We start from the raw sequence: 25,249 nt of genomic DNA, 5'->3' as shown, positions 1-25,249 counted from the left end.
CTCCTGGACTTCCCTCTTAATTTGTGATTGTCATCACCTGTGGTAAAACACCTTCCTTATCCATTAACCTGTTCAAAACAGGTGATAGCAATCATAAATTAAGAGGAAAGTCCAGAAGCAGAGCATTGTGTCCCTCCTGGAGAGGGTCATGTTGGGAAGTACGCACATGCAATAAATGCTGTATCAGATCAACATAGAGCTCTGCAATAAGTCCCCTTCATATAATTTTCATGGACTATTATCATAGCAACTTTTTCCATTTAAAATATCAGTATTCAATAAAGTTTCATGAAAAAAACTAAGATCATGCAACCAGCACACTTAGCAAATCTTAAAAGCTACGGAGGTCCCTGGAAATGAGGAACAGCTGATAACTAGCTGAGCATCTACTGTATGTCACTGATATTGAACAGCTGGTGTTACACCATTCCGCCACTGGGGGCAGCATATGACAAAGCTCAGTACGAAGAGAGCGCGCTGCAGTGTGTTTGTAGGGATACTCCCTGCCGTGGCGAGTTCCTGTCTGTTCCGGAAGTGACGTCAGCACACGGAAAGCGTCGCCTTGGTAACTGCTTAACGCTACTGTGTCCTCCTTCCCAATCCTAGACCTTTGTCAGGTAATATTGTATATACGCTGGTTTTCATTCCTTTTAGTTGTGTCAGTTTTCTTAAGATTTACTTCATACTGGTATTGCTTTAATGTCCAGTATTGTAAAAAACACCAATATTAATATGCATAGACATAGTCAGAACAATGCAGAGTGTATGTTCATCAGCAGAAAATGAGCTTGCAAGGTAAATTCGTGACTCCTTGCTGTTTTTCCTCCATGTCCTAAAGCTGCTTATTTTAATATACTTTTATAGGTTTAATTCCTACAACTAAAAATGACTGATCAACTTAAGTTCATTGTGGAAAAGCTGAACAAGGAACCATTTAAGAAGAACTTTAATTTGATAACATTTGACTCGCTGGAGCCCATGCAGCTGCTGCAGGTCCTGAACGATGTGGTTGCTGAGATTGACTCAAAGGTAATCATCACGTTGCACATACTGTACTCGACCATTGTAGCAAAGGGCTGTTCATTGTGTGCTAAATGTACATGTCAATTTTATGTCTTGGTGTTGCCTAAAATTGTCTTAAATATAACATATTATGAATAGTGCACTTGCGGATTTCATGTGGTTCATCCACTAGTAAGAAATTAATAAGTTTGCTTGGCCTTGAGGCTGAAAATATGTACAACTTACTCACATGAGAAATACACAAAAGTCGATAGAAGTTACACCAGCAATGTGCATGACACAAAGCATCTATTTCTTATGAGTGGAGCCTGTGACAGGGACACTGAGATAGAAACAGGGCTGTTTCTAGCCAATTTGGCTCCCAGTGCGAGATTTAAAAATGCGCCCCCCCCCCCCCCATATTCACATAAGAAAAAATGCCCCCCCCCCCCCATAGATATAAAGAGGAAAACCATGCGCTCGCGCTCCCGACAAGGGGGCGTGGCCTGGTTAAAATGGGCATGGCTTTAAGATGGGCGTGGCCTCATCTGATCTCATCATCACGGCCACCACAGGATTAAAAAAAAAAAAAAAAAAGGCCTCATTTTAAACATTACAGCAGGCACGCGACCCCATTTTACACAGCACGGCAGGCAAGTGTCCCCATTTTACACATTGCGGCAGGAAAGTGTCCCCATTTTACACATTGCGGCAGGAAAGTGTCCCCATTTTACACATTGCGGCAGGAAAGTGTCCCCATTTTACACATTGCGGCAGGAAAGTGTCCCCATTTTACACATTGCGGCAGGCACGTGCCCCCATTTTACACATTGCAGCAGGAAAGTGTCCCCATTTTACACATTGCGGCAGGAACGTGCCCCCATTTTACACATTGCGGCAGGCACGTGTCCCCATTTTACACAGTACGGCAGGAAAGTGTCCCCATTTTACACAGTACGGCAGGAAAGTGTCCCCATTTTACACAGTACGGCAGGAAAGTGTCCCCATTTTACACATTGCGGCAGGCACGTGTCCCCATTTTACACATAACGGCAGGCAAGAGTCCCCAATTTACACATTCCGGCAGACTGCGTCCCCATTCCTCTGACGTCCTAGTGGATGCTGGGAACTCCGTAAGGACCATGGGGAACAGACAGGCTCCGCAGGAGACTGGGCACTCAAAGAAAGAATTAGGACTACTGGTGTGCACTGGCTCCTCCCTCTATGCCCCTCCTCCAGACCTCAGTTAGAATCTGTGCCCGGCTCGAGCTGGTTGCACACTAGGGGCTCTCCTGAGCTCTTAGTAAAGAAAGTATTTGTTAGGTTTTTTATTTTCAGTGAGATCTGCTGGCAACAGACTCACTGCTACGAGGGACTTAGGGGAGAGAAGCGAACCTACCTGCTTGCAGCTAGCTTGGGCTTCTAGGCTACTGGACACCATTAGCTCCAGAGGGATCGAACACAGGCCCAGCCTCGGTCGTCCGGTCCCGGAGCCGCGCCGCCGTCCCCCTTGCAGAGCCAGAAGCAAGAAGAACATCCTGGAAATCGGCGGCTGAAGACTCCGGTCTTCATTAAGGTAGCGCACAGCACTGCAGCTGTGCGCCATTGCTCCCCATGCACACCACATACTCCGGTCACTGATGGGAGCAGGGCGCTGGGGGGGGCGCCCTGGGCTGCAATTAGATTACCTTAAAATGGCAAAAAACACATAATATAGTCTAATAAACTATATATGTGTAAAAATCCCCAGCAAAATATTAATATAAAGAGCGGGAGAAGCCCGCCGAAAAAGGGGCGGGGCTATCTCCCTCAGCACACTGGCGCCATTTCCTCTTCACAGCTCCGCTGGAAGGACACTCCCCAGGCTCTCCCCTGCTGTTTCCAGGCTCAATAGGATAAAAAAGAGAGGGGGGGCACTAAATTTAGGCGCAATACTGTGTATTATAGCTGCTATAGGGAAAATCACTTTGTGTAGTGTAAATCCCTGTTTATATAGCGCTGTGGTGTGTGCTGGCATACTCTCTCTCTGTCTCCCCAAAGGACTTTGTGGGGTCCTGTCCTCAGTCAGAGCATTCCCTGTGTGTGTGCGGTGTGTCGGTACGGCTGTGTCGACATGTTTGATGAGGAGGCTTATGTGGAGGCAGAGCAGGTGCCGATAAGTGTGATGTCACCCCCTGCGGGGTCGACACCAGAGTGGATGGATATGTGGAAGGTATTAACCAACAGTGTCAACTCCTTGCATAAAAGGCTGGATGACGTAACAGCCGTGGGACAGCCGGCTTCTCAGCCCGTGCCTGCCCAGGCGTCTCAAAGGCCATCAGGGGCTCAAAAACGCCCGCTACCTCAGATGGCAGACACAGATGTCGACACGGAGTCTGACTCCAGTGTCGACGACGACGAGACTAATGTACATTCTACTAGTGCTATCCGTTGCATGATTACGGCAATGAAAAATGTGTTGCACATTTCTGACATTAACCCAAGTACCACTAAAAAGGGTATTATGTTTGGGGAGAAAAAGCAACCAGTGGTTTTTCCCCCTTCAGATGAGTTAAATGAAGTGTGTGAAGAAGAGTGGGCTTCCCCTGATAAAAAACTAGTGATTTCTAAAAAGTTACTAATGGCGTACCCTTTCCCGCCAGAGGACAGGGTACGTTGGGAGACATCCCCGAGGGTGGATAAAGCGCTCACACGCTTGTCAAAAAAGGTGGCACTACCGTCTCAGGATACGGCCGCCTTAAAGGAGCCTGCGGATAGAAAGCAGGAGGCTATCCTGAAGTCTGTATATACACACTCAGGTACTATACTGAGACCTGCTATTGCTTCAGCATGGATGTGCAGTGCTGCAGCAGCGTGGTCTGATTCCCTATCTGATAATATTGATTCCCTTGACAGGGACACTATATTGCTAACCATAGAGCATATTAAAGACGTAGTCTTATACATGAGAGATGCACAGAGGGATATTTGCCGGCTGGCATCTAGAATAAATGCAATGTCCATTTCTGCCAGGAGAGTATTATGGACTCGGCAGTGGACAGGTGATACGGATTCTAAAAGGCACATGGAGGTTTTGCCTTACAAGGGTGAGGAATTGTTTGGGGATGGTCTCTCGGACCTCGTTTCCACAGCGACAGCTGGGAAGTCGACATTTTTACCCCAGGTTTCCTCACAGCCAAAGAAAGCACCGTATTATCAGGTACAGTCCTTTCGGCCCCAGAAAGGCAAGAGGGTTAAAGGCGCGTCCTTTCTGCCCAGAGGCAGGGGTAGAGGGAAAAAGCTGCACCATACAGCCAGTTCCCAAGAACAGAAATCCTCCCCTGCTTCCACTAAATCCACCGCATGACGCTGGGGCTCCACAGGTGGAGCCAGGTGCGGTGGGGGCCCGTCTCCGGAACTTCAGCGACCGGTGGGTTCGCTCACAGGTGGATCCCTGGGTTCTACAAGTGGTATCTCAGGGATACAAGCTGGAATTCGAGACGTCTCCCCCTCGCCGTTACCTCAAATCAGCCTTGCCAGCTACTCCCCCGGACAGGGAGGTAGTGCTGGCGGCAATTCACAAGCTGTTCCTCCAGCAGGTGATAATAAAAGTTCCCCTCCTTCAACAGGGACGGGGTTACTATTCCACAATGTTTGTGGTACCGAAACCAGACGGTTCGGTGAGACCCATTCTAAATTTAAAATCCTTGAACACTTATATAAGAAGGTTCAAGTTCAAAATGGAATCGCTCAGGGCGGTTATTGCAAGCCTGGAAGAAGGGGATTACATGGTATCACTGGACATCAAGGATGCGTACCTGCATGTCCCCATTTACCCACCTCACCAGGTTTACCTCCGTTTTGTGGTACAAGACTGCCATTACCAATTCCAGACGTTGCCGTTTGGTCTGTCCACGGCACCGAGGGTATTTACCAAGGTAATGGCCGAAATGATGATACTCCTTCGACAGAAGGGAGTTATAATTATCCCATACTTGGACGATCTCCTTATAAAGGCGAGGTCCAGGGAGCAGTTGTTGGTCGGAGTAGCACTATCTCAGGAAGTGCTACAACAGCACGGCTGGATTCTGAATATTCCAAAGTCGCAGCTGGTTCCTACGACGCGTCTGCTGTTCCTGGGTATGATTCTGGACACAGAACAGAAGAAGGTGTTTCTCCCGGAGGAGAAGGCCAAGGAGTTGTCATCTCTGGTCAGAGACCTCCTAAAACCGAAACAGGTGTCGGTGCATCACTGCACGCGAGTCCTGGGAAAGATGGTAGCTTCTTACGAAGCAATTCCATTCGGCAGGTTCCATGCAAGGATCTTTCAGTGGGATCTGTTAGACAAGTGGTCCGGATCGCATCTTCAGATGCATCGGGTGATCACCCTGTCCCCGAGGGCCAGGGTGTGTCTGCTGTGGTGGCTGCAGAGTGCTCATCTTCTAGAGGGCCGCAGATTCGGCATACAGGACTGGGTCCTTGTGACCACGGATGCAAGCCTCCGAGGTTGGGGGGCAGTCACTCAGGGAAGAAACTTCCAAGGACAATGGTCGAGTCAGGAGGCTTCCCTACACATAAATATTCTGGAACTAAGGGCCATTTACAATGCCCTAAGTCAGGCAAGACCCCTGCTTCAAAACCATCCGGTGCTGATTCAGTCAGACAACATCACGGCGGTCGCCCATGTAAACCGACAGGGCGGCACAAGAAGCAGGATGGCGATGGCAGAAGCCACAAGGATTCTCCGATGGGCGGAAAATCACGTGATAGCACTGTCAGCAGTGTTCATTCCGGGAGTGGACAACTGGGAAGCAGACTTCCTCAGCAGGCACGACCTCCACCCGGGAGAGTGGGGACTTCATCCAGAAGTCTTCCAACTGATTGTAAACCGTTGGGAAAGGCCACAGGTGGACATGATGGCGTCCCGCCTAAACAAAAAGCTAAAAAGATATTGCGCCAGGTCAAGGGACCCTCAGGCAATAGCTGTGGACGCTTTAGTGACACCGTGGGTGTACCAGTCGGTTTATGTGTTCCCTCCTCTTCCTCTCATACCAAAAGGTGCTGAGGATAATAAGAAAGAGAGGAGTAAGAACTATACTCATCGTTCCGGATTGGCCAAGAAGGACTTGGTACCCGGAACTGCAAGAAATGATCTCAGAGGACCCTTGGCCTCTGCCTCTCAGACAGGACCTGCTACAGCAGGGTCCCTGTCTGTTCCAAGACTTACCGCGGCTGCGTTTGACGGCATGGCGGTTGAACGCCGGATCCTGATGGAAAAGGGCATTCCGGTTGAAGTCATTCCTACGCTGATAAAAGCTAGGAAAGATGTGACAGCTAAGCATTATCGCCGCATATGGCGAAAATATGTTGCTTGGTGTGAGGCTATGAAGGCCCCCACAGAAGAATTTCAGCTGGGTCGATTTCTGCACTTCCTACAGTCAGGAGTGACTATGGGCCTAAAATTGGGTTCCATTAAAGTCCAGATTTCGGCCCTGTCTATTTTCTTTCAAGAAGAACTGGCTTCACTGCCTGAAGTTCAGACATTTGTTAAGGGAGTGCTGCATATTCAGCCCCCTTTTGTGCCCCCAGTGGCACCTTGGGATCTCAACGTTGTGTTGGATTTCCTAAAATCACATTGGTTTGAGCCACTTCAGACCGTGGAATTAAAATATCTCACGTGGAAAGTGGTCATGCTTTTGGCCTTGGCTTCGGCTAGGCGGGTGTCAGAATTGGCGGCTTTGTCCTGTAAAAGCCCCTATCTGATCTTCCATATGGACAGAGCAGCATTGAGGACGCGTCCCCAATTCCTCCCTAAGGTGGTATCAGCGTTTCATTTGAACCAACCTATTGTGGTGCCTGCGGCTACTCGGGACTTGGAGGCCTCCAAGTTACTGGACGTAGTCAGGGCCCAGAAAATCTATGTTTCCAGGACGGCTAGAGTCAGAAAGACTGACTCGCTGTTTATCCTGCATGCACCCAACAAGCTGGGTGCTCCTGCTTCTAAGCAGACTATTGCTCGCTGGATCTGCTCCACGATTCAACTTGCACATTCTGCGGCTGGACTGCCGCATCCTAAATCAGTAAAGGCCCGTTCCACGAGGAAGGTGGGCTCTTCTTGGGCGGCTACCCGAGGGGTCTCGGCTTTACAACTTTGCCGAGCTGCTACCTGGTCGGGATCAAACACGTTTGCAAAATTCTACAAGTTTGATACCCTGGCTGAGGAGGACCTTGAGTTTGCTCATTCGGTGCTGCAGAGTCATCCGCGCTCTCCCGCCCGTTTGGGAGCTTTGGTATAATCCCCATGGTCCTTACGGAGTTCCCAGCATCCACTAGGACGTCAGAGAAAATAAGAATTTACTCACCGGTACTTCTATTTCTCGTAGTCCGTAGTGGATGCTGGGCGCCCATCCCAAGTGCGGATTGTCTGCAATACTTGTATATAGTTATTGCCTAACTAAAGGGTTATTGTTATGAGCCATCTGTTCGTGAGGCTCAGTTGTTATTCATACTGTTAACTGGGTATAGTATCACGAGTTGTACGGTGTGATTGGTGTGGCTGGTATGAGTCTTACCCGGGATTCCAAATCCTTTCCTTATTGTGTCAGCTCTTCCGGGCACAGTTTCCCTAACTGAGGTCTGGAGGAGGGGCATAGAGGGAGGAGCCAGTGCACACCAGTAGTCCTAATTCTTTCTTGGAGTGCCCAGTCTCCTGCGGAGCCCGTCTGTTCCCCATGGTCCTTACGGAGTTCCCAGCATCCACTACGGACTACGAGAAATAGAATTACCGGTGAGTAAATTCTTATTTTTACACATTCCGGCAGGCAAGTGTCCCCATTTTACACATTCCGAAGACAGGTGTCCCCAATTTACACAATACGGCAGGAGGTGGTGGTGAGGGGGGAGGGAGGGAGGGAGGGAGAGAGAGGGAGAGGGGCTGACTTACATTTGAAGCGGTTCTTCCTGGTCTTCAGCCGCCTCTCCCTCGTCTGCGCGGCGCCGGCCGGCTTGGCTCCCCCTTCTCCCTCCTCCCGAGTGCCCAGCTCGGGGGGTGGGGTTTCGCGGAATGACGCGATTGCGTCGTGTCGTCACAACGTAAACGCCTCATTCCGCGAAACCCCGCCCCCCGAGCTGGGCACTCGAGAGGGGAGGGGGGATTTAGTGCTGAAGAAGTGCCGCGGCGGGCGCCCCGTTCGGTTGCATGGCTCGCCCGCCGCAAGAAACGGCACTGGATAGAAACATGTATGATGTAATAACTTTACCTGATGTGGCTTCCCTATTGTAATTACTAGTTCCCGCATTGTAAAATTGATCTATGCTAATTCTTGAAAGTTCAAGATATACTGGGTTATTTAGTATTGGGGTCCAGGAAAGCTCAAGGACATTTCACCGTAGTACTGGATATGCCTTTAAGAATGTAAAAAAGCACAATTTGCTTTTCTCTATCGTCCTAAGTGGATGCTGGGGTTCCTGAAAGGACCATGGGGAATAGCGGCTCCGCAGGAGACAGGGCACAAAAGTAAAGCTTTTACAGGTCAGGTGGTGTGCACTGGCTCCTCCCCCTATGACCCTCCTCCAGACTCCAGTTAGATTTTTGTGCCCGGCCGAGAAGGGTGCAATTCTAGGTGGCTCTCATAAAGAGCTGCTTAGAGAGTTTAGCTTAGGTTTTTTATTTTACAGTGATTCCTGCTGGCAACAGGATCACTGCAACGAGGGACAGAGGGGAGAAGAAGTGAACTCACCTGCGTGCAGGATGGATTGGCTTCTTGGCTACTGGACATGAAGCTCCAGAGGGACGATCACAGGTACAGCCTGGATGGTCACCGGAGCCACGCCGCCGGCCCCCTCACAGATGCTGAAGCAAGAAGAGGTCCAGAATCGGCGGCTGAAGACTCCTGCAGTCTTCTTAAGGTAGCGCACAGCACTGCAGCTGTGCGCCATTTTCCTCTCAGCACACTTCACACGGCAGTCACTGAGGGTGCAGGGCGCTGGGGGGGGGCGCCCTGGGAGGCAAATGTAAACCTTTAAAAAGGCTAAAAATACCTCACATATAGCCCCAGAGGCTATATGGAGATATTTACCCCTGCCTAAATGTACTAAATAGCGGGAGACGAGCCCGCCGGAAAAGGGGCGGGGCCTATCTCCTCAGCACACGGCGCCATTTTCTGTCACAGCTCCGCTGGTCAGGAAGGCTCCCAGGTCTCTCCCCTGCACTGCACTACAGAAACAGGGTATAACAGAGAGGGGGGGCAAAATAAATGGCAATATATTAATATAAAAGCAGCTATAAGGGAGCACTTAATCATAAGGCTATCCCTGTCATATATAGCGCTTTTTGGTGTGTGCTGGCAGACTCTCCCTCTGTCTCCCCAAAGGGCTAGTGGGTCCTGTCTTCGTATAGAGCATTCCCTGTGTGTCTGCTGTGTGTCGGTACGTGTGTGTCGACATGTATGAGGACGTTATTGGTGTGGAGGCGGAGCAATTGCCAAATATGAGGATGTCACCTTCTAGGGGGTCGACACCAGAATGGATGCCTTTATTTGTGGAATTACGGGATAGCGTCAACTCGCTTAAGCAGTCGTTTGCCGACATGAGGCGGCCGGACACTCACTTAGTGCCTGTCCAGGCGCCTCAAACACCGTCAGGGGCTGTAAAACGCCCCTTGCCTCAGTCGGTCGACACAGACCCAGACACAGGCACTGATTCCGGTAGTGAAGGTGACGAATCAACCGTATTTTCCAAAAGGGCCACACGTTATATGATTTTGGCAATAAAGGAGATGTTACATTTAGCTGATACTACAGGTACCACTAAACAGGGTATTATGTGGGGTGTGAAAAAACTACCAGTAGTTTTTACCAAATCAGAAGAATTAAATGACGTGTGTGATGAAGCGTGGGGTGCCCCGATAAAAAACTGCTAATTTCAAAGAAGTTATTGGCTTTATACCCTTTCCCGCCAGAGGTTAGGGAGCGCTGGGAAACACCTCCTAGGGTGGACAAAGCGCTAACACGCTTATCAAAACAAGTGGCGTTACCCTCTCCTGAGACGGCCGCACTTAAAGATCCATCAGATAGGAGGATGGAAAATATCCAAAAAGGTATATACACACATGCAGGTGTTATACTACGACCAGCTATTGCGACTGCCTGGATGTGCAGTGCTGGGGTAGTTTGGTCAGAGTCCCTGATCGAAAATATTGATACCCTGGACAGGGACAATATTTTACTGTCGTTAGAACAAATAAAGGATGCATTTCTTTATATGCGTGATGCACAGAGAGATATCTGCACACTGGCATCACGGGTAAGTGCTATGTCCATTTCGGCCAGAAGAGCTTTATGGACACGACAGTGGACAGGCGATGCGTAGAGGAGTTATTTGGGGTCGGTCTATCGGATTTGGTGGCCACGGCTACGGCCGGGAAATCCACCTTTCTACCTCAAGTCACTCCCCAACAGAAAAAGGCACCGACCTTTCAACCGCAGCCTTTTCGTTCCTTTAAAAATAAGAGAGCAAAGGGCTATTCATATCTGCCACGAGGCAGAGGACGAGGGAAGAGACAGCAACAGGCAGCTCCTTCCCAGGAACAGAAGCCCTCCCCGGCTTCTACAAAAGCCTCAGCATGACGCTGGGGCTTCGCAAGCGGACTCGGGGGCGGTAGGCGGTCGTCTCAAGAATTACAGCGCGCAGTGGGCTCACTCGCAGGTAAATCCCTGGATCCTGCAGATAATATCTCAGGGGTACAGGTTGAAATTAGAGACAGAGCCACCTCGCCGTTTCCTGAAGTCTGCTTTACCAACGTCCCCCTCAGAAAGGGAGACGGTTTTGGAAGCCATTCACAAGCTGTATTCTCAGCAGGTGATAGTCAAGGTACTTCTTCTACAACAAGGGAAGGGGTATTATTCCACTCTTTTTGTGGTACCGAAGCCGGATGGCTCGGTAAGGCCTATTCTAAATCTGAAGTCCTTGAACCTGTACATAAAGAAGTTCAAGTTCAAGATGGAGTCACTCAGAGCAGTGATAGCGAACCTGGAAGAAGGGGACTTTATGGTATGCGTATCTCCACGTTCCAATTACCCCTCACACCAGGGGTACCTCAGGTTCGTTGTACAAAACTGTCACTATCAGTTTCAGACGCTGCCGTTTGGTTTGTCCACGGCACCTCGGGTCTTTACAAAGGTAATGGCCGAGATAATATTTCTTCTTCGAAGAAAAGGCGTATTAATTATCCCATACTTGGACGATCTCCTAATAAGGGCAAGGTCCAGAGAACAGCTAGAGATGGGTTTAGCACTATCTCAAGAGGTGCTAAAGCAGCACGGATGGATTCTGAATATTCCAAAATCCCAATTAATGCCGACAACTCGTCTGCTGTTCCTGGGGATGATTCTGGACACAGTTCAGAAAAGGTTTTTCTTCCCGAAGAAAAAGCCAAGGAGTTATCTGACCTGGTCAGGAACCTCCTAAAACCAGGAAAGGTGTCTGTACATCAATGCACAAGAGTCCTGGGAAAAAATGGTAGCTTCTTACGAAGCAATCCCTTTCGGCAGATTCCATGCAAAGGGATCTGTTGGACAAATGGTCAGGGTCGCATCTTCAGATGCACCTGCGGATAACCCTGTCGCCGAGGACAAGGGTATCCCTTCTGTGGTGGTTGCAGGAGGCTCATCTATTGGAGGGCCGCAGATTCGGCATGCAGGATTGGATCCTGGTGACCACGGGTGCCAGCCAGAGAGGCTGGGGAGCAGTCACACAGGGAAGAAATTTCCAGGGAGTGTGGTCGAGCCTGAAAAAGTCTCTTCACATAAGCATTCTGGAACTAAGAGCAATCTACAATGCTCTAAGCCAGGCGGAACCTCTGCTTCAAGGAAGACCGGTGTTGATCCAGTCGGACAACATCACGGCAGTCGCCCATGTAAACAGACAGGGCGGCACAAGAAGCAGGAGGGCAATGGCAGAAGCTGCCAGGATCCTTCGCTGGGCGGAGAATCACGTGATAGCACTGTCAGCAGTATTCATCCCGGGCGTGGACAACTGGGAAGCAGACTTCCTCAGCAGACACGACCTTCACCCGGGAGAGTGGAGACTTCATCCAGAAGTTTTCCACATGCTATTAAACCGTTGGGTAAAACCAATGGTGGACATGATGGCGTCTCGCCTCAACAAAACACTGGACAGGTATTGCGCCAGGTCAAGAGATCCGCAGGCAATAGCTGTGGACGCGCTGGTAACACCTTGGGTGTACCAGTCGGTATATGTGTTTCCTCCTCTGCCTCTCATACCAAAGGTATTGAGGATTATACGGCAAAGTGGAGTAAGACTAGTGGCTCCGGATTGGCCAAGAAGGACTTGGTACCCGGAACTTCAAGAGATGGTCACGGACGATCCGTGGCCTCTACTTCTGAGAAGGGACCTGTTTCAGCAGGGTACTTGTCTTTTTCAAGACTTACCGCGGCTGCGTTTGACGGCATGGCGTTTGCATGCCAGATCCTAAAAGGAAAAGGCATTCCAGAAGAAGTCATTCCTACCTTGATAAAGGCAAGGAAGGAAGTCACCGCGAAGCATTATCGCCGTATTTGGCGAAAATATGTTGCGTGGTGCGAGCAGCGGAGTGCTCCGATGGAGGAATTTCAACTGGGTCGTTTTCCTACATTTCCTGCAATCAGGATTGTCTATGGGTCTCAAATTGGGATCTATTAAGGTTCAAATTTCGGCCCTATCAATATTCTTCCAAAAAGAATTGGCCTCAGTCCCTGAGGTCCAGATTTTTATCAAAGGAGTACTGCATATACAGCCTCCTGTGGTGCCTAAGGTGGCACCGTGGGATCTAAATGTAGTTTTAGATTTCCTCAAATCAAATTGGTTTGAACCACTAAAGAAGGTGGATTTGAAATATCTCACATGGAAAGTGACTATGTTACTGGCCCTGGCTTCGGCCGGGAGAGTATCTGAACTGGCGGCTTTGTTTTATAAAAGCCCTTATTTAATTTTCCATTCGACATAGGGCAGAGCTGCGGACGCGTCCGCATTTTCTCCCTAAGGTGGTATCAGCGTTTCACCTGAACCAGCCTATTGTAGTGCCTGCGGCTACAGACGACTTGAAGAACTCCAAGTTGTTGGACGTTGTCAGAGCCTTAAAAATATACATTTAAAGGAAGGCTGGAGTCAGAAAATCTGACTCGCTGTTTATACTGTATGCACCCAACAAGTTGGGTGCACCTGCTTCTAAGCAGTCGATTGCTCGTTGGATTTGTAACAAAATTCAACTTGTACATTCTGTGGCAGGCCTGCCACAGCCTAAATCTGTTAAGGCCCATTCCGCAAGGAAGGTGGGCTCATCTTGGGCGGCTGCCCGAGGGGTCTCGGCATTACTACTCTGCCGAGCAGCTACGTGGTCAGGGGAGAACACGTTTGTAAATTTTTACAAATTTGATACCCTGGCAAAGGAGGACCTGGAGTTCTCTCATTCGGTGCTGCAGAGTCATCCGCACTCTCCCGCCCGTTTGGGAGCTTTGGTATAATCCCCATGGTCCTTTCAGGAACCCCAGCATCCACTTAGGACGATAGAGAAAATAAGAATTTACTTACCGATAATTCTATTTCTCGGAGTCCGTAGTGGATGCTGGGCGCCCATCCCAAGTGCGGATTATCTGCAATACTTGTACATAGTTATTGTTAACTAATTCGGGTTATTGTTTAGGAAGCCATCTTTCAGAGGCTCCTCTGTTATCATACTGTTAACTGGGTTTAGATCACAAGTTGTACGGTGTGATTGGTGTGGCTGGTATGAGTCTTACCCGGGATTCAAAATCCTCCCTTATTGTGTACGCTCGTCCGGGCACAGTACCTAACTGGAGTCTGGAGGAGGGTCATAGGGGGAGGAGCCAGTGCACACCACCTGACCTGTAAAAGCTTTACTTTTGTGCCCTGTCTCCTGCGGAGCCGCTATTCCCCATGGTCCTTTCAGGAACCCCAGCATCCACTACGGACTCCGAGAAATAGAATTATCGGTAAGTAAATTCTTATTATTACCTTATGTCAGGATTGAAGCTGATAGCCAAATTGTTCATTATAAGACAGTTTCGGGGCAGTGCATGGGCTCTGGCTCCATCCATCCATCCATCCACCCATCCACCCATCCATCCATCCATCCATCCATCCATCCATCCATCCATCCATCCATCCATCCATCCATCCATCCATCCATCCATCCATCCATCCATCCATCCATCCATCCATCCATCCATCCATCCATCCATCCATCCATCCATCCATCCATCCATCCATCCATCCATCCATCCATCCATCCATCCATCCATCCATCCATCCATCCATCCATCCATCCATCCATCCATCCATCCATCCATCCATCCATCCATCCATCCATCCATCCATCCATCCATCCATCCATCCATCCATCCATCCATCCATCCATCCATCCATCCATCCATCCATCCATCCATCCATCCATCCATCCATCCATCCATCCATCCATCCATCCATCCATCCATCCATCCATCCATCCATCCATCCATCCATCCATCCATCCATCCATCCATCCATCCATCCATCCATCCATCCATCCATCCATCCATCCATCCATCCATCCATCCATCCATCCATCCATCCATCCATCCATCCATCCATCCATCCATCCATCCATCCATCCATCCATCCATCCATCCATCCATCCATCCATCCATCCATCCATCCATCCATCCGTAAAGGACGTTGAGGATGGGAGTTTACATTGTGATATTATGACCTAACTGCAGCAAACCTTTTTGTCTCCATCATCAGGTGATATAGGGGCCCATTTATTATGGATCTCATATTGCATGCGATCTGGGTGACATCTCACCGCCCAGGATCGCAATGCAATATGTGAGTCTATCGTCTGAATGTATCATCCAGCACATGCACGGACAGGGGCTCCAAATGAAGTCTGTCCCTGCAATGTGCTGTAGCGGCTGTAAATGTAAAAAATTATTTCTTCCTCAAGTTCCTCTAATTCTCAATAACTTTTCCTTCTAGTTTAAGAGACTTCAAATGTCTACTTTGCACTTAAACTTAAGGTCAGATTCTTGACATAAATTAAGGTCAGATTCTATGTCAGTGGGGTGAACCTGACAACTGGATGCTTTCCACATGGTCAGCTTTATGTAACCTGTTCCCGAGTCATTGCAAGCAGATGTCTTTATTTCTCTTACGTCCTAGAGGATGCTGGGGACTCCGTAAGGACCATGGGGAATAGACGGGCTCCGCAGGAGACATGGGCACTAAAAAGAACTTTAGATATGGGTGTGCACTGGCTCCTCCCTCTATGCCCCTCCTCCAGACCTCAGTTTGATACTGTGCCCAGAGGAGACTGGGTGCATTACAGGGAGCTCTCCTGAGTTTCCTGAAAGAGAATTTTGTTACCGTTTTTATTTTCAGGGAGCCTGCTGGCAACAGGCTCCCTGCATCGAGGGACTGAGGAGAGAGAAGCAGACCTACTTAAAAACTAGGCTCGGCTTCTTAGGCTACTGGACACCATTAGCTCCAGAGGGAGTCGGAAAGCAGGTCTCTCCTCGCTGTTCGTCCCGGAGCCGCGCCGCCGTCCTCCTCACAGAGCCGGAAGATAGAAGCCGGGTGAGTATAAGAAGAAAAGAAGACTTCAGAGGCGGCAGAAGACATCAGATCTTCACTGAGGTAATGCGCAGCGGTAACGCAGCGCGCCATTGCTCCCACACAGAACACACACGGCAGGCACTGATGGGTGCAGGGCGCAGGGGGCGCCCTGGGCCGCAATTTACACCTCTAGGACTGGTAAAAATAGATATATTGGCTCTGTGGGCTGTAAATGAGTATCCCCCGCCAGTTTTTGAATGGATTCGAGCGGGACCAAAGCCTGCCGCTGAGGGGGCGGAGCTTGATCCCTCAGCACTCACCAGTGCCATTTTCTCCACAGCACACGCTGAGAAGCTGGCTCCCTGGACTCTCCCCTGCTGAACACGGTGACAGAGGGGTTTAAAGAAGGGGGGGGGGGCACATAATTTGGCGCAATCAATATATATATAAAAAGCGCTGTCTGGTAATTTTTTCCAAAGTCATTGGCGCTGGGTGTGTGCTGGCATACTCTCTCTCTGTCTCTCCTGGGGGACTGTCTCCAGATTAGAGATTTCCCTGAGTGTGTGGGGTGTTGGTACGCGTGTGTCGGCATGTCTGAAGCGGAAGGCTCTTCTAGGGAGGAGGTGGAGCAAATGAGTGTGGTGTCTCCGTCTGCAACGCCGACACCTGACTGGGTAGATATGTGGAATGTTTTAAATGCAAATGTGAATTTATTACACAAGAGGTTGGACAAAGCAGAGTCCAGGGAATGTACAGGGAGTCTAGCCCTGCCTTTTACTATGTCGCAGGGACCTTCTGGGTCTCAAAAGCGCCCACTATCCCAAGTTGTAGACACGGATACCGACACGGATTCTGACTCCAGTGTCGACTATGATGATGCGAAGTTGCAGCCACAATTGGCTAAAAGTATTCATTATATGATTATTGCAATAAAAGAGGTGTTGCATATCACAGATGACCCCTCTGTCCCTGACACGAGGGTGCGCATGTATAAGGAAAAGAAACCTGAGGTAACCTTTCCCCCATCTCATGAGCTGAACGAGTTATTTGAAAAGGCTTGGGAATTTCCAGACAAAAAACTGCAGATTCCCAAAAGGATTCTTATGTTGTATCCTTTCCCGGCTAAGGACAGGATACGGTGGGAATCCTCCCAAAGGGTGGACAAAGCGTTGACACGCTTATCCAAAAAGGTAGCGCTGCCATCTCAAGATACCGCAACCCTCAAGGATCCTGCTGATCGCAGGCAGGAGACTACCTTGAAGTCAATTTACACACATACTGGTACATTACTCAGACCGGCGATAGCGTCGGCTTGGGTTTGTAGCGCTGTAGCAGCGTGGACAGATACCTTATCTGCTGATATAGATACGCTGGATAAGGAAACCATTTTATTGACCCTGGGTCATATTAAAGATGCTGTCCTATATATGAGAGATGCTCAGAGAGACGTTGGCCTACTGGGTTCCAGAGCCAACACTATGGCGATTTCTGCTAGACGAGCCCTATGGACCCGACAATGGACGGGTGATGCCGACTCGAAGAGGCATATGGAGGTTTTGCCTTGCAAGGGTGAGGAATTGTTTGGGGAGGGTCTCACGGACCTAGTTTCCACAGCTACTGCAGGTAAATCAACTTTTCTCTAACGTCCTAGTGGATGCTGGGACTCCGTCAGGACCATGGGGAATAGCGGGCTCCGCAGGAGACAGGGCACATCTAAAAAAGCTTTTAGGTCACATGGTGCGTACTGGCTCCTCCCCCTATGACCCTCCTCCAAGCCTCAGTTAGGTTTTTGTGCCCGTCCGAGAGGGTGCAATCTAGGTGGCTCTCCTAAAGAGCTGTTTAGAAAAGTTTTTTTTTAGGTTTCAATCTCAGTGATTCCTGCTGGCAACAGGATCACTGCATCGAGGGACTTAGGGGAGAGATTTCCAACTCACCTGCGTGCAGGATGGATTGGAGTCTTAGGCTACTGGACACTTAGCTCCAGAGGGAGTCGGAACACAGGTCAGCCTGGGGTTCGTCCCGGAGCCGCGCCGCCGATCCCCCTTACAGACGCTGAAGAGACGGCAGAACGGAGGTCCGGAAAGCAGGCGGCAGAAGACTCCTCAGTCTTCTTGAAGGTAGCGCACAGCACGGCAGCTGTGCGCCATTGTTGTCACACGGCTCACTGACTCAGTCACGGAGGGTGCAGGGCGCTGCTGGGGGCGCCCTGGGCAGCAATATAATTACCTTTAGTGGCAAAATAAATACATCACATATAGCCATTAAGGCTATATGTATGTATTTTAACCCAGGCCAGTTTCTTAAAAACCGGGGAAAAGCCCGCCGAAAAAGGGGCGGAGCTTATTCTCCTCAGCACTCAGCGCCATTTTCCTGCTCAGCTCCGCTGGTGAGGAAGGCTCCCAGGTCTCTCCCCTGCACTGCACTACAGAAACAGGGTAACAAAGAGAAGGGGGGCATAAATTGGCGATATTTATATATTAAGAGCGCATATATAGTAAACAACACCTTCTAGGGTTGTTTATATACATTTATAGCGCTTTTGGTGTGTGCTGGCAAACTCTCCCTCTGTCTCCCCAAAGGGCTAGGGGGTCCTGTCTTCGATTAGAGCATTCCCTGTGTGGCTGCTGTGTGTCGGTACGTGGGTGTCGACATGTATGAGGACGATGTTGGTGTGGAGGCAGAGCAATTGCCGATGATGGTAATGTCACCCCCTAGGGAGTCGACACCGGAATGGATGGCTTTAGTTATGGAATTACGTGATAATGTCAGCACATTACAAAAGTCAGTTGACGAAATAAGACGCCCGGCAAACCAGTTAGTACCGGTTCAGGCGTCTCAGACACCGTCAGGGGCTGTAAAACGTCCTTTACCTCAGTCAGTCGACACGGGTACCGACACAGATGAATCTAGTGTCGACGGTGAAGAAACAAACGTATTTTCCAATAGGGCCACACGTTATATGATCACGGCAATGAAGGAGGCTTTGCAGATCTCTGATACTGCTGGTACCTCAAAAAGGGGTATTATGTGGGGGGTGAAAAAACTACCTGTATTTTTTCCAGAATCAGAGGAATTGAATGACGTGTGTGATGAAGCGTGGGTTAACCCCGATAGAAAACTGCTAATTTCCAAGAAGTTATTGGCATTATACCCTTTCCCACCAGAGGTTAGGGCACGCTGGGAAACACCCCCTAGGGTGGATAAGGCGCTCACACGTTTATCAAAGCAAGTGGCGTTGCCGTCTCCTGATACGGCCGCCCTCAAGGATCCAGCAGATAGGAGGCTGGAAACTACACTGAAGAGTATATACACACATACTGGTGTTATACTGCGACCGGCAATAGCCTCAGCCTGGATGTGCAGTGCTGGGGTAGTGTGGTTGGATTCTCTGACTGAAAATATTGATACCCTGGATAGGGACAGTATTTTATTGACTCTAGAGCAATTAAAGGATGCTTTCCTTTATATGCGAGATGCTCAGAGGGATGTTTGTACTCTAGCATCAAGAGTAAGCGCGATGTCCATATCTGCCAGAAGAAGTTTATGGACGCGACAGTGGTCAGGTGATGCGGATTCCAAGAGGCATATGGAAGTATTGCCATATAAAGGAGAGGAATTGTTTGGGGTCGGTCTTTCGGACCTGGTGGCCACGGCAACTGCCGGCAAATCCACTTTTTTACCTCAGACCCCCTCCCAACAGAAAAAGACACCGTCTTTTCAGCCGCAGTCCTTTCGCTCCTATAAAAAGCGACCAAAAGGACAGTCTTATCTGCCGCGAGGCAGAGGAAAGGGTAAGAAAGGGCAGCAAGCAGCCCCTGCCCAGGAACAGAAGCCCGCCCCGGCTTCTACAAAGCCATCAGCATGACGCTGGGGCTTTACAAGCGGACTCAGGAACGGTGGGGGGTCGACTCAAGATTTTCAGCAATCAATGGGTTCACTCACAAGTGGACCCGTGGGTCCTGCAGATAGTATCTCAGGGTTACATGCTGGAGTTCGAAAGGTCTCCCCCTCGCCGGTTCCTAAAGTCTGCTTTACCAACGTCTCCCTCAGAAAGGACGTCGGTTTTGGAAGCCATTCACAAGCTGTATTCTCAGCAGGTGATAGTCAAGGTACCCCTCCTACAACAGGGAAAGGGGTATTATTCCACACTATTTGTGGTACCGAAACCGGACGGTTCGGTAAGGCCTATTCTAAATCTGAAATCCTTGAACCTGTACATAAAGAAATTCAAGTTCAAGATGGAGTCACTCAGAGCAGTGATAGCGAATCTGGAAGAAGGAGACTTCATGGTGTCCTTGGACATAAAAGATGCTTATCTACATGTCCCGATTTACCCCTCACACCAAGGGTATCTCAGGTTCGTGATACAAGACTGTCATTATCAGTTTCAAACGCTGCCGTTTGGGTTGTCCACGGCCCCTCGGGTCTTTACCAAGGTAATGACCGAAATGATGGTTCTTCTACGAAGAAAAGGCGTATTAATTATCCCTTACTTGGACGATCTCCTGATAAGGGCAAAGTCCAGAGAACAGCTGGAAGTCGGTGTAGCGCTAACACAAGTAGTGCTTCAGCAACACGGGTGGATTCTAAATCTTCCAAAATCTCAATTGACCCCGACAACACATCTGCTGTTCCTGGGCATGATTCTGGACACGGTTCAGAAAAAGGTATTTCTCCCGGAAGAGAAAGCAAGGGAGTTATCCGAACTTGTCAAGAACCTCCTAAAACCAGGAACTGTGTCAGTACATCAATGCACAAGAGTCCTGGGAAAGATGGTGGCTTCGTACGAAGCGATTCCATTCGGCAGATTCCATGCACGAACATTTCAGTGGGATCTGCTGGACAAATGGTCCGGATCGCATCTGCACATGCATCAGCGGATAACACTGTCACCGAGAACAAGGTTGTCTCTCCTGTGGTGGTTGCAGACTGCCCATCTGTTAGTGGGCCGCAGATTCGGCATACAGGACTGGGTCCTGGTGACTACGGATGCCAGCCTACGAGGTTGGGGAGCAGTCACAAAGGGAAGAAACTTCCAGGGCGTGTGGTCAAACCTGGAGACGTCTCTTCACATAAATATACTGGAGCTAAGAGCGATCTACAATGCTCTAAGCCTGGCAAAATCGCTGCTTCAGGGTCAGCCGGTGTTGATCCAGTCCGACAACATCACGGCAGTCGCCCACGTAAACCGACAAGGCGGCACGAGAAGCAGGAGTGCAATGGCAGAAGCTGCAAGGATTCTGCGCTGGGCGGAGAATCATGTCGTAGCACTGTCAGCAGTGTTCATCCCGGGAGTGGACAACTGGGAAGCAGATTTCCTCAGCAGACACGACCTTCACCCGGGAGAGTGGGGACTTCATCCAGAAGTTTTCCACATGATTGTGAACCGTTGGGAAAAACCAAAGGTGGACATGATGGCGTCTCGCCTCAACAAAAAATTGGACAGGTATTGCGCCAGGTCAAGAGACCCTCAGGCAATAGCTGTGGACGCTCCGGTAACACCGTGGGTGTACCAGTCAGTGTATGTGTTCCCTCCTCTGCCTCTCATACCAAAGGTACTGAGAATTATACGGAAAAGAGGAGTAAGAACAATACTGGTAGCTCCGGACTGGCCAAGAAGAACTTGGTATCCGGAACTTCAAGAGATGCTCACGGAGGATCCGTGGCCTCTACCTCTAAGAAGGGACCTGCTTCAGCAGGGACCTTGTATGTTCCAAGACTTACCGCGGCTGCGTTTGACGGCATGGCGGTTGAACGCCGGATTCTAAAAGAGAAGGGCATTCCTGAGGAAGTTATTCCTACTTTAATTAAAGCCAGGAAAGAAGTGACCGCACAACATTATCACCGCATTTGGAGAAAATATGTTGCGTGGTGTGAGGCCAAGAAGCCTCCAACGGAAGAATTTCAATTGGGTCGATTCTTACATTTCCTGCAAGCAGGATTGTCTATGGGCCTCAAATTGGGGTCCATTAAAGTTCAAATTTCGGCCTTATCAATTTTCTTCCAGAAGGAATTGGCGTCAGTGCCTGAAGTACAAACTTTTGTCAAAGGTGTACTACATATACAACCCCCAATAGTGCCTCCAGTGGCACCGTGGGATTTGAACGTGGTTCTAAATTTTCTCAAATCTCATTGGTTTGAGCCTTTAAAATCGGTAGATTTAAAATACCTTACATGGAAGGTAACCATGCTGTTGGCCCTGGCTTCAGCCAGGAGAGTTTCGGAGTTGGCAGCTTTGTCATACAAAAGCCCATATCTGATATTCCATTCGGACAGGGCAGAATTGAGGACACGTCCTCAATTTCTCCCTAAGGTGGTTTCGGCATTTCACTTGAACCAGCCTATTGTGGTGCCTGCGGCTACTAGCGACTTGGAGGACTCCAAGTTACTGGACGTTGTCAGAGCATTAAAAATATATATTTCAAGGACAGCTGGAGTCAGAAAATCTGACTCGTTGTTTACATTGTATGCACCCAACAAGTTGGGTGCTCCTGCGTCTAAACAGACGATTGCACGTTGGATATGTAGTACAATCCAACTTGCACATTCTGTGGCAGGCCTGCCACAGCCTAAATCTGTAAAGGCCCATTCCACAAGGAAAGTGGGCTCATCCTGGGCGGCTGCCCGAGGAGTCTCGGCATTACAACTTTGCCGAGCAGCTACGTGGTCAGGGGAGAACACGTTTGTAAAATTTTACAAATTTGATACTCTGGCTAAAGAGGACCTGGAGTTCTCTCATTCGGTGCTGCAGAGTCATCCGCACTCTCCCGCCCGTTTGGGAGCTTTGGTATAATCCCCATGGTCCTGACGGAGTCCCAGCATCCACTAGGACGTTAGAGAAAATAAGAATTTACTTACCGATAATTCTATTTCTCTATCGTCCTAGTGGATGCTGGGGTTCCTGAAAGGACCATGGGGAATAGCGGCTCCGCAGGAGACAGGGCACAAAAGTAAAGCTTTCCGATCAGGTGGTGTGCACTGGCTCCTCCCCCTATGACCCTCCTCCAAGCCAGTTAGATTTTTGTGCCCGGCCGAGAAGGGTGCAATCTAGGTGGCTCTCCTAAAGAGCTGCTTAGAAAAGTTTAGCTTAGGTTTTTTATTTTACAGTGAGTCCTGCTGGCAACAGGATCACTGCAACGAGGGACTTAGGGGAGAAGAAGTGAACTCACCTGCGTGCAGGATGGATTGGCTTCTTGGCTACTGGACATCAGCTCCAGAGGGACGATCACAGGTACAGCCTGGATGGTCACCGGAGCCTTGCCGCCGGCCCCCTTGCAGATGCTGAAGTAAGAAGAGGTCCAGAATCGGCGGCAGAAGACTCCTCAGTCTTCTAAAGGTAGCGCACAGCACTGCAGCTGTGCGCCATTTTCCTCTCAGCACACTTCACACGGCAGTCACTGAGGGTGCAGGGCGCTGGGAGGGGGGCGCCCTGGGAGGCAAAATGAATACCTATTGGCTAAAAATACCTCACATATAGCCTCCGGAGGCTATATGGAGATATTTAACCCCTGCCAGAATCCGTTAAGAGCGGGAGACGAGGCCGCCGAAAAAGGGGCGGGGCCTATCTCCTCAGCACACAGCGCCATTTTCCCTCACAGAAAGGCTGGAGGGAAGGCTCCCAGGCTCTCCCCTGCACTGCACTACAGAAACAGGGTTAAAACAGAGAGGGGGGGCACTAATTTGGCGTTAGAAATATATAAAAAAGATGCTATAAGGGAAAACACTTATAAAAGGTTGTCCCTATATAATTATAGCGTTTTTGGTGTGTGCTGGTAAACTCTCCCTCTGTCTCTCCAAAGGGCTAGTGGGTCCTGTCCTCTATCAGAGCATTCCCTGTGTGTGTGCTGTGTGTCGGTACGTGTGTGTCGACATGTATGAGGACGATGTTGGTGAGGAGGCGGAGCAATTGCCTGTAATGGTGATGTCACTCTCTAGGGAGTCGACACCGGAATGGATGGCTTATTTAGGGAATTACGTGATAATGTCAACACGCTGCAAGGTCGGTTGACGACATGAGACGGCCGACAGTCCAGACGTCTCAAAAACACCGTCAGGGGTTTTAAAACGCCCGTTTACTTTAGTCGGTCGACACAGACACAGACAGGGACACTGAATCCAGTGTCGACGGTGAATAAACAAACGTATTCCTTATTAGGGCCACACGTTAAAGGCAATGAAGGAGGTGTTTCATATTTCTGATACTACAAGTACCACAAAAGAGGGTATTATGTGGGATGTGAAAAAACTACCGTAGTTTTTCCTGAATCAGATAAATTAAATAAAGTGTGTGATGATGCGTGGGTTCCCCCCGATAGAAAATTAGGGGCGGTATACCCTTTCCCGCCAGAAGTTAGGGCGCGTTGGGAAACACCCCTTAGGGTGGATAAGGCGCTCACACGCTTATCAAAACAAGTGGCGGTACCGTCTATAGATAGGGCCGTCCTCAAGGACCAGCTGACAGGAGGCTGGAAAATATCATAAAAAGTATATACACACATACTGGTGTTATACTGCGACCAGCGATCGCCTCAGCCTGGATGTGCAGAGCTGAGGTGGCTTGGTCGGATTCCCTGACTAAAAATATTGATACCCTTGACAGGGACAGTATTTTATTGACTATAGAGCATTTAAAGGATGCATTTCTATATATGCGAGATGCACAGAGGGATATTTGCACTCTGGCATCAAGAGTAAATGCGATGTCCATATCTGCCAGAAGATGTTATGGACACGACAGTGGTCAGGTGATGCAGATTCCAAACGGCACAAAGGTGTATTGCCGTATAAAGGAAGAGGAGTTATTTGGGGTCGGTCCATCGGACCTGGTGGCCACGGCAACTGCTGGAAAATCCGCCGTTTTTACCCTAAGTCACATCTCTGCAGAAAAAGACACCGTCTTTTCAGCCTCAGTCCTTTCGTCCCTATAAGATCATATCTGCCCAGGGATAGAGGAAAGGGAAGAAGACTGCAGCAGGCAGCCCATTCCCAGGAACAGAAGCGTTCCACCGCTTCTGACAAGTTCTCAGCATGGCGCTGAGACCGTACAGGACCCCTGGATCCTACAAGTAGTATCCCAGGGGTACAGATTGGAATGTCGAGACGTTTCCCCTTCGCAGGCTCCTGAAGTCTGCTTTACCAAGGTCTCCCTCCGACAAGGAGGCAGTATGGGAACAAATTCACAAGCTGTATTCCCAGCAGGTGATAATTAAATTACCCCTCCTACTACAAGAAAAGGGGTATTATTCCACACTATATTGTGGTACTGAAGCCAGAAGGCTAGGTGAGACTTATTCTAAAAATTTTTTTGAACACTTACAAAGGTTCAAATCAAGATGGAGTCACTCAGAGCAGTGATAACGAACCAGGAAGAAGGGGACTATATAGTGTCCCGGGACATCAGGGATGCTTACCTCTATGTCCCAAATTTGCCCTTCTCACTAAGGGTACCTCAGGTTCGTGGTGCAGAACTGTCACTATCAGTTTCAGACGCTGCCGTTTGGATTGTCCACGGCACCCCGGGTCTTTACCAAGGTAATGGCCGAAATGATGATTCTTCTTCGAAGAAAAGGCGTCTTAATTATCCCTTACTTGGACGATCTCCTGATAAGGGCATAGTCCAGGGAACAGTTGGAGGTCGGAGTAGCACTATCTCGGATAC

At 49.4% G+C, this 25,249-nt stretch overlaps 1 protein-coding gene across 1 annotated transcript in view; it reads left to right on the top strand.

Moving 5' to 3' along the window:
* Positions 1–474: 474 nt before the first annotated feature.
* Positions 475–25,249, top strand: part of IFT81 (intraflagellar transport 81) — a 452,264-nt gene continuing 427,489 nt past the window's right edge. The window contains exons 1-2 of the mRNA XM_063964420.1: positions 475–617; positions 865–1,029. Coding sequence (XP_063820490.1) covers positions 886–1,029 — 144 coding nt within the window. The 5' untranslated portion in view covers positions 475–617; positions 865–885. The remainder of the gene's footprint in view (positions 618–864; positions 1,030–25,249) is intronic.

The sequence above is a fragment of the Pseudophryne corroboree genome, chromosome 1 (genome assembly GCF_028390025.1).
Source record: "Pseudophryne corroboree isolate aPseCor3 chromosome 1, aPseCor3.hap2, whole genome shotgun sequence".
NCBI classification, from domain to species: domain Eukaryota; kingdom Metazoa; phylum Chordata; class Amphibia; order Anura; family Myobatrachidae; genus Pseudophryne; species Pseudophryne corroboree.
Note: the sequence above shows the minus strand (reverse complement) of the source record. Positions and strands in the feature narration are given on the sequence as shown.